The 10,625-nt window shown below is 42.2% G+C and overlaps 1 protein-coding gene across 8 annotated transcripts in view; it reads right to left on the bottom strand.

The window, feature by feature from the left end:
• The window catches only part of LOC108625900 (serine/threonine-protein phosphatase 2B catalytic subunit 2), a 122,684-nt gene that overhangs the window by 24,567 nt on the left and 87,492 nt on the right, over positions 1-10,625 (bottom strand). For all 8 annotated transcript variants that reach the window (XM_026814328.1, XM_018026233.2, XM_026814329.1 and 5 more), the window contains exons 5-6: positions 10,262-10,407; positions 1,545-1,684 (exon numbers count right to left, since the gene is read on the bottom strand). In XM_026814328.1, the coding sequence (XP_026670129.1) occupies positions 1,545-1,684; positions 10,262-10,407 (286 nt within the window). The remainder of the gene's footprint in view (positions 1-1,544; positions 1,685-10,261; positions 10,408-10,625) is intronic.

Raw genomic sequence — 10,625 nt, 5'->3', positions numbered from 1 at the left:
CTATTTATTAATAAAATCAAAAGACTAACAAGTTACCGTATTATATTTTTTATCGACTCATCCCGTGTATTAAATAACACGTGGAGCAAAGGAAAAGCAGGAACGTCTATTAGTCTATATAACCAGGTACGCTAACAAACGTTATTGAACGTAGGCTGGTTGATGATTTCAAACAAACGGTGGCAATTCGTCTAATTCCCGGGCCGTCGACGCGCTCGAAATTCGGGTTAATCACGTTCGCGGCGCAAAAGTGTGCGGGGTCTCAGTAGTATAGGTCGACGCACGGCCGGACCGTAGCAACTCGGCCGGCCGGCGAACGAATTTAAACGAAATACAATCTCCGTTCATTAGCACGGCTAATTGTCAACCGGCTGTGGGTGGCTCCGATTAAATCGCAGTATGCAAACAACGCTAATCAGTCGGCAGGTATGTAACCGGGTTGGATTTTCAGTAGCGAAACGGTGATCGACTGGCAAACTCGCGATTAGGCCTCCATTTCGCTTCGATCTGAATCGAATCTGATGAAACTCGTCGCCAGTGGCACCGAATTGATTCATAACGGATTTATTCCTAATATATTACTAAATAATGAGATATTTCGATGGACGATCAAAGAGAGATTTAAGGCGAATAAACGTTACTTTCGCAGATTGAATTATCGAGGCGGCGATAAATACTTCTTCCAGGTAAATGATTTCGCCGACATATTTATGGCGACACGTTCGGAAACGTGAAATTCGCTCCCGTTTAATCCGCGCCGTTTCATTTCGTTTAATCCGTCCTTAAACGACCATCGCGTTTCGCTTAATAACTTTTATAACGATCAGCGTTTTGTGGTTTCAATTATTAATACGATTTCCATGCGAAAGGAGACAGTGCGACGAGCGTCGGTCCAATGGGAATCGAATGTAACTCGATTAATCGAGATTTCAGCGTCGGATTCCTTTGAGATACACACGCGGCGTTTGTCAACATCGTTATGACTGGCAAACCGAGCGCTGGCAGTTATTATAAAAAATAAAAGTTTGTATAAAAATCGAGAACGTTTTAATTGAAAACATTGCAATAAATCGAATTAAATTTATCTCGATTTATTTCATCAGCGCTCGCCCTTTTATACAATCGTCTGCTCGTCGAGCATCGTCGATCCTCAATTTTACTCGAGTTTATCAAAATGTTAACGTTTAAACGGTATCAGTCGAAAGGGACGTTCGTTTTTGTTCGAGACAGGTTCTAAAAAATATGTATGAAAATTCCTTTGTCTCGCGGCAGAAAGAAAATCGTGATACATTTCAAACTGCCATCGAGAGCTCCGTTCAAATAGAACCGTGATCCTACCTGTTTTTCACCATCACCGAAGAAAAAGCGTAACTATCGATATTAATTTCCCTGAACAATGAAACAAAGGGAATTCTCGATGGTAATTAAACACAGGATATAAACCGTGAATCATCTTTCCCTCGATATTCGGAACGTTTCAATAAAAAAAGAACTTTGATAAAAACATTCGTTGACGTAATCCGTATTGAAAAAATCTTACGCACCTGTAAAAGTACGAACAACCCCTGACGCTGTTATGGGAGAAGTGTTCCGCGTTCTTCTCGTTGCCGAAGTCCTCGAGGGGATCCGACCAGAGTAGATCGCACATCGGGCCGAACGCCGGCGGCTCTTTGAACCTGTCCAACTGAAACAGCAAAGCAAACACCGATCGAATTAGTTCGAAGGGACGTCGACGTGTATCTTTGATGCATCGGCCCATGTAAACGCGTCGCAATCCTAATTATCTAAACGCTCGATGCACGCGGAAATTCGTATCCGCGGGTCTCTAATTACCGATGCTTCGATCCTCAGTGAAAATGCTTTCCGATTACCCTGAATTCCAATTAAAGGGTAGGAAAAATGTTAAATACTAAACTGTTTTAACACATCTTGCGCGGGAAGGGACTAAAGTCGTTTTGCACGGATTTCACATCTTGAGCGGGAAGCAACTAAAGTCGTTTTTCACGGATTATTGATGGATTATTGTTATCGATGGGTTTTTGTGATGTTTTTACAATAAGATCAGATAGATATGAGTTGCAGAAATACAAAAGGTGCGTTGCAAGAATGAATTCCTATGAATTCGTTTTGCTGACGCGATTACGTTGTAATACGCTAAAGATTCGAAAGAAATCGCCCGTTACACGGTAAGAGTTTGGCGGCAAAGTGCCCGCACAAGATGTGTTAACAGCAATAATTATTACGAATATCACTTCGATTAATTTTGTTTCATCGTTTGTAAAATGATTTTATTTAATTCTGAGAAACGCGTTTTTTTACAACGTACTTGAAGCACGTCGGAGAATAACGAAACCAGGAAGAGGTCTCATCGATAAAGGTGATTGGGAGCGGAGAAACGCGAGTGGCTCTTATCGTCGGAACGCTCCCAATAATTAGCCAGTTTGTAATTACCAAACTGCGAGAGTTGACGTATCGAACGCTGTCTCTCTGTTTATAATGGAGCACAGAGGTAGTGCCTAGACGGCGCGTTACAAGTTTTGATCATAATAGGTAACGCTAATTATGTTGAATGACATTAGTAACCGGCGCAGTGCGACACACGTACAGCCACGCGTAACTCCGGTGCACACGTACCGGGCTAACGGGGAATGCAGTTTACAGTGTAACGAGCAGTTCGCACCTAATAATAGCAGACATAATATCACCGGCATTATTGCCTTTGCCAAAGTAGCTAGCTGCGTCGTTCTTGCCTCCGAATCCGAATTAACTTTTTACATTCTCTGAACCGTAAAAATTGATATCGCACAGTTCAGCTATGCTAACGGAATTGTCACACTGATTTGTCTGTTTTATGGTTGATCCTCACAGATCGTGCGATGCGATGCGATGCGATGCGCTGCGTTTCCGTATTTTTGGAGTTTTCGACCGGGTCTGCCAGTGCTGTAGGCTATACCCTACAGCATATACTAAAAGCATGTAAAAGTCGGAGACTTTGGAGGACCCCAGTGTTAGCTAGCCGAGAATCGGTAGCTCGAGGACCAAAAGTAGGAGTCACACACCCGCTGTCCACTTACACTTAGACTTAGACGAAAAGGTCGATGCGATTCACTTACACATAGACGAAAAGAAACGCATGCGATTTTTCCGAAAGTGTTCTCGCCAAGAAATCCCGAGGATTTCATCGCAGAGGCCATAAAATCGACCTTTTCGTCTATGTGTAAGTGAACAGCGGGGGGTCTGACCCGTAGTTTGGGTCCTCGAGTTACAGATTCTCGGCTAATTATTACAGGGGCAATCCAAAGTCTCCGACGTTTACATGCTTTTAGTATATGCTGTAGGGTACAGTCTACGGCACTGGTAAACCCGGCCGTAGGCTCGAAAAATACGGAAACGCAGCGCATCGCATCGCATCGCACGCTCTGTGAGACTCGACCATTATAAACTGTATCAGAAATACGAAGCAAAATTCGACTGATATTAATTTCTACACGCTCGTGTCTGACGATATACGTTCCATTTCTACTTGATACCACGTAAACTAAACAGTCAAAGTGTCAGGCCGACGGGACGATGCAACGCCGGGCAGGAATGTCACACGTGACGGAGTCACGTTAACAACTACCGGGACGATTGCCAATCCGGTCTACCGTGACGAGTGTGACTTTTGTGTCGCGGTTACGGAATTTCACGCTCGGAATTTCGCGGTCAGCCGAAGGCGGCAACGAGGACCAAGCGAAACGGTGGCCAAACCCGCCATTGGACAATCCTGCGAAACTGCGCCACCGAACCCGTGCACTCCGCTTTTCACCAACGGGGAAACGAGCCAAAGATATTGCGCTAGCCAGCGACACCCGAAAAAGTACAAAACGATTCAAACCAGTCAAGGATTTATGAGTGCGTCACGGTTTTTATTTCGTTTATAAACGCCACGCGCGATGCAGAAAACCTATTCGGAAAATCGTAAATTGTTCGCGTACTTCAATATTTAAACGTTAAATAGAAGGTGAATTTAATTTTCGTGTATTGCCACCATCGACGTTTTATTTCCCATACAAATGCGCAGCGTCTATTTTTGATGCTGACGTAGGTAATTAATTTTCATTTAATTGAAGAGTTCATCAATTTCTGATTATTAAACTTTCCGTTCCATTATTTATCGACAAACACTCGATAGCGTTTCGAACGATTCCTATATCGCTTTTTAATACAATTCTTTAATTCATTTAGTTTGAATGGGTGACACGTGCCACGCTGCATATACTGTTTTTAATATCTGTTTTTAGATTTAACCATTTCGAACGTGTAACACGTGCCGCAGTTTGCAAAGTCATTTCGGTTAAACGAGTACGACGGCAACGTTGCTTTCGTATTATCATTTTAGAGCAGCGTTTCGAAACGGCATATTAATTACCCATTAACCGTGTTCGTTGCCGACGCGTGTCGTTGCAAACGATTGCGATTCCCGGACACAAAGAAGGACGTATGGAACGTTGGTAACGACTTAATTAACTCGCACGTCGCCTTGCTCATCTCTAGCACCGAGTCGTTTCGTCTCGAATATATCAAATTTACCCTCGTAAATAGCAGAGCGAGGAACTTTTTCTACCGACTGGATACACACACACACACACACACAAACGCAGAAAAACGGACCATAATCATCGTGGAAGAGCTGCATCTGTTCCGGCGGATTACGAGATATTCCTCGTGGGAGAGACGGGGTGGTTAACCCTCCGCAGCTGCCTCTTTCAGCTGCAACAATCGCGGGGAATAAGACAGGGAAGGGCTGAAACTGGGTGAAGTTCGAACGATTGAAAATACTCGACGAGTATCCGCGGCAATTTGCGTCGACGTTATCGAACGTCCTTCGAGCTGCTTCGATATTTTAATAGCAGGGAGGAATCGAGTTCTCAGGAAGTTCCTACCCTTTCTTCTTCCACTTCAACAGAAATGTAGCTATTAATAGGAATACGATCTTTCTCAATTACACTTTTATCTTCCTGTTCTTTAATTAAATAAATTATTATAGTTTCACGTCCAATTAAGTATTTGAACGTCTGTAATCTCTGTAAATTGCATGAACGCTTCAGTAGTTCTGTAGGATTCGAAAATTCTTTCACTCTCTGTGCTCGAGATCGATTTTATTTCGATCGAGTAATAACGAAGATCATTTCTCATCCACCGAGATAAATACAAATATGCTAAAAATGTCAACGGTAGCGCCAAGGGACACCAGCGACTATGCAATATTTATCAGATCAACCCTTGCCAAGATACTCCATCGCAGCAGACACCCTCTGGGCCCCGTTTATGTATTATTCCGCGTACCTCTATGTAAAAGCTGGGTTTTGCAACCGCAGAGCAACCGATATGAATACCAAATCTCGGCCGGGTAATACACCGTCCCACCCTCCCCCGCATTTACATGGCCGACGACCTTCGAAAGCTAGCTAAGTGCTCTGGTTTTTCAAACGAGTCAACTATTGCCTTCGATACTCTTCGAGATTCCGGATAAGAGAGAACTTCCGAGAGTTTCCGGTAACGATAGTCGGAACTGCAATCGTGGAATTAAACCGACGTCACGCGTTCGATGCTGCTCGCGAGAATTCAACCGAGCGTTTCAGTGGCGGGCTCGGAAAAATTGCGGGCAAAGTAATTTTCTTATGAAACTTTTTCATTCCGAAGAGCTATTAAAAATTCGCCGTGATTAATCCATCGAGATTATTAAGAAGTTGCCAGGTGGAACGAGCAGAAGTGCGACGATGCCAATTCCAAGTCGAATTTTCCAAGTTGTAATGAAATGTAGCAATTTCGCCCGGTTCCTTTTAACAAGTGCAATCCATTTAAACGAGATTCCGCGTCGAGCGATCGTAGCGGGAACGCGACGGGGACGTAATAATTCCATTTACGAGGATACAATGTCTCGTCGGATCGGGACAGGGAATAATTCCGGGCAACTAAGTCCAAGTATTATTTAATGGGAGGAGGAACTTCCGTCGGTTGAAAGGAAATTAGCCCGAGGCTTGGTCCTGGTTCGAGAGCGAGGATTCTTCATTTATGCATAGAATCGCATTATTAAACGAACAAAAGGTTCCTCGAGCGAAAAAATTCTTTGGGCCCCTCAATCCGGTCGAGGACCAAACCGTGCCAACCTCTGTCTTCCAGTATACCCGCTGAACAGCTTCTACTACCCCTGACGAAATGTTTTGATCAATGCAGTAACATAATGCTGGACGAGGATGCTTGAAAAATGAAAACAGAATTAAAATTAATTTACGCATTTGGTTAAATGCTAAAACTTTTTCATCTGGTTTAGATTTTACGTGTTACGTTTGACCAACAACATTTTACCAGAGACAGCGAGGCTTAAGGAAGTATTGGCTATACAGTCAATCCCAAAAGTTTATGCACTTTAGAAACGCATTTTTTAAAAAGAAATCAGACGCCGGAAGAACATTGCTAATAATAAACAACAACAAAAAATTTTCGATTTTTCCGAGATTTTTCCAAGGGGTTCCCCTTCAGATTTTGCGAAATTTTCGTTTTTTGCCAATAACTTCTAAACCGTTGGAGATACGGGAAAATTCCTTTCGATCTTTCTTGTAGAGGACGACGAGATCTACAATTTCCATATAAAAGTTATTCGCTAGTGCTACTAGTTTACGAGTAATTTGCGAAAAACTGTTTTTTCGTTTTTTCGTCAATAACTCGTAAACTATTGAAGCTAGCGAAGAATTTTTATATAGAAATTGTAGATCTCATCGTTCTCTACAAGAAAGGTTCTATGCAATTTTCTCGTATGTCTAACACTTTAGGAGTTATTAAGGAAAAACGAAATTTTTTTTCCAAAAGTTCGCTGTTTCGACGNTTATTAACATTATTCTTCCGACGTCTGATTTCTTTTTAATAAATAAACTTTTGGGATTGATTGTATAGCCAATACATCCTTAATTCTGCTTGACGAACAATTTGTTAAATTCCTTTGAAACCTTAATGCGAAATCTTCTGTATATAAACTGTGCGACGCGTAGAGTCCGAGCAAAAATAGAGAATAGATCCGAGGGGTCGGAAAAAGGCACATCTTGGCTCTGTTCTCCGGTCACGTACGGGGGTGGCGAAACAGGAATAAAAAGGGGTACATCCGTTTTCCCGATGCATTCACTGCACGGCCGCGAGTTTTATAAGCGTCGTTAAAAGTTGCCCCGCCGGGAGGAAGTTGCCCTCTGTTACGGTGCTAGAGGGACTCCTTTACTACCGTCGGGCAGAGTCGCTGCTACGTTAGGCTGGCGAAATTGAATCTATTTCGGAGAAATTTGGTTACTACGTCTACCACTGGGCGAGTGAGTAATATTTATTAACTCCCCAAGTTTGCATTTTGATTCGTATATTCAATAGAACGGAAAACTCACATGAAGCATCAATTAATAAATTTCATACGATTTCGTACTTTTATCGATTTACTCGGGATTCGTTTGGGAATAAATTAAACGCGTGTGTGCCACTTTTGGGTTTGAAGTAAGAAACGGGCAGATTATTACAGAGAATTCGAGAGCGTGTTACACGCATAGGTGTACGGTGTCGATTAAGTTAATAGTGGCGCATAGAAAGCACGCAGTCGCTATTTAAAGCACGAAACCACTGATAAAATGCATCGGGTGTTCTGGGGCCTCCTCAGTGCGTCACGACTTCAACAATGATCGATTTTCGCTGTTTCAAACGGGCATCAGCATTTATAAATCCCAAAAGGAACAACCCAACACTTTTAAACCATCAATCGTCGTTTCAGAGATCTCTAACAGATTTTATTGAAAATATTGCCAATTACTGATTGTTAGAATTTAATAAAACGACGGGAAATATCTTTGTTAAAACTCTGTTAAAACCTTAATCCCCCTTTTAACGAGCTTGTAACATATTTCATTGAAAACGCTGACGGCGTTACGATTTAAGGAGCAGAATTATTTTCATAAGCGGTGAAAAATTCAAAGGGAGCGTAGCATATGACGGTTTTCATAGGGTCTCGCGTCTCAAAGGATATCGTCCTTCCGGGGCTGTCAATTTCCATATCAAGCGCGTCGACGTTCTCGCGCCTGGTAAAACCTTTCGGAAATAAAACCACGTCGAGAGAAGCCGGAAACATCGCGGAACATGGATAGAATTTCTTATCCGCTGGCGAATAAATATTAAAAGCTCGCCGGATTCTTCCGATTATCCCTCGTGCTTTGTACCAGACCGCGACAAAGAATCCGGTTAATTGCCTCCGCTCTTTGCCCGGCTCGGAAGCCGTTCAAAGATGTTCTTATCTCTCGTTTCAGAATTCGAACTATTCAAGTTTCTCAATGGTTTCCCTAGTTACTTTGATAACATTAAATATTTACTGACGAGAATTCCGACGTATATAACGAAAATATAGTTTTTCAATCTACGCGCACTGTTGCACGTGCGAACACGCCAGATAAAACGAGAGATGTTCAATTGTTATTTTAACGCCAGACGTTTCGGTTTTAAAATATTTTTATAGCGAAAAACTACGGTTACAATGCGTGAAAGGATTTATTTATATCACACTGAAACATACAGTCGTAACTGCTTTTTGTATCATAAAACAAATGAAAAGTCTGTAATGTCTCGACGTGTTTTCATCAGCTCTTTTTTAAAGTCATTTCCCCTTTCGAGATATCATTTTCACCTGGAAATCTGTGTAAAAAAAAAAAAAAAAGGAAACTGTACCGAGTATAGAGGTAACGAGAAAAATCGAGTCTCGTTGAAAGATTCACTCAGACCCAACCGTGTAGACTATAGACAGAAGAGCTCGAAAGAGTCGCGTCGCGGAAGTACAAACAGGATTCCTGCGGGATTCTATCTTCCATCCCGGGCCTAGGGCGTATCTTCACGGGCATCACGAAAATAAAAATGCCCGGGGAAGCTCCGTCGCGATATTTCTCCAACGGTTTCGAAAAAGTTCGAGGGCGCCGTAGACACAACTTCTCGCTCGTATTTCTTTCACGAATTCCTTCGAATATACATGAGCCACCGCACGATATCCCCGGGAATAGGAAATTTTATTAGCCAGGGAGGAAACGTGTGCAAAGTTAAAAAACCGAAATGAAAATGTATTAAAAAAAAGGGAAATCGACGGAAAATTGAATTTATAAACAGTTGGAATTTTTTGTACCATTTTCCCACGCTGTCCTTTGCGGAGTGAGCCGCGAGCGAAACATTACGGGGCTGCTGTATTCACGTAACGTTCGCAGAAATACGTGGTAACTGCATACAATATGCAGCACCATGAAACTACATGCAAGATTAATCGTTCCTCGGCCTTTCACGGCAAATTATTCTGTTTTCTGTACTCGGCCGGGCAATATCAACCGTATGCAACGATTAAACGTGTCAGGAAGCACCCGAGTTAATAGAATATTAATTTCGTTATTACGTTCACAACATTAATATTCGCTGCCGATCGGACTCGTAAAATATCGTCGTTTGTCGGCATTAATTAGCTCCGGTTTAATACACACGCAGACCAAATCCATCCGAACAGGCCACGAATTCATCCGTTTCTTTTAATTAATTCATCATTTCAATTCCATCCACGCCACTCATTTGTTTAACCATAGAATAATTATCTTTTAGCAGTTCCATCATTTTCGTTCAAAATAACTGCTGATTGAAAATGTCGAAAAACCTTTCCATTCAATATTCATCATTCATTTAGTGACGTCGGCAAAATTATTAAAAAGTTCGACCACAATTTTTAATTAAACAACCGATTCAATCAAAAAAGTTCTGATCTAAAAATCTGACGACTTCTAATAAGAAAATTAAAATAGTAAAAATGTCTAAATTGTTATTCTTAGGTATTTTCTGTATTTAGTAGATAAATACACAAGCGAAAGGGATGCGTATTGGCTGCGTCAAGGTGGACACTGTTTAGGCGAACGATCGATAGAGCAGGTGGCAGCAGTATGCTCGTGTTTCCGGTACTCCACGCGGGGCCAGGACTCCGATAACACTCGTGTGGTACAACTGACAACCGATTTCCTCGTTTAAGAAAATACTCGATCACCAATCGTAGGTTTCCTCGTGTTACACGTACGAAACGAGAGTCGAACGGCTCGCAAATTCCGCTGTTTATACGTACAGTAAAAAGGAGCAGCGTACCACGCGTCTGATTTTATATCTGGATACGAGAGACACTCTTCTTAAATCACAGGAACGTACGAGTCGTTGTATCAATGAAAGGTATTTCTTTACTCACTTTGCGTATGTCTTCTAGATTGTGAATTTCCGGCGACAGTCCGCCGTGCACGCAGAGGAACTGTTGGTTCATCAGTGCCGCTAACGGGAGACAGTCGAACGCGTCCATGCACGCGTCGTACACCCTCTCGGAGTACTTAATTTTACCTGAAACGCGAATAAAAATTCTCTGTAATAGAACAATTCAGTATAGAATCGATTAACCCCTTCCCGTGCCATTTAGCTCGACGAAACTATCTGTACTAATTATAAGTACTATCTGTACTAAGTATCTGTTCGCGACTCAGACTCATGATATTTATGTTTGCCCCAAGTATCTGGTCGCGATTCACACTCGTAATATTTATGTTTGCCCCAAGTATCTG

Source organism: Ceratina calcarata, unplaced genomic scaffold, assembly GCF_001652005.2.
Source record: "Ceratina calcarata isolate Rehan_Ccalc_2016 unplaced genomic scaffold, ASM165200v1 scaffold379.2, whole genome shotgun sequence".
Taxonomy (NCBI): domain Eukaryota; kingdom Metazoa; phylum Arthropoda; class Insecta; order Hymenoptera; family Apidae; genus Ceratina; species Ceratina calcarata.
This window is presented reverse-complemented; position numbering and strand designations above follow the sequence as displayed.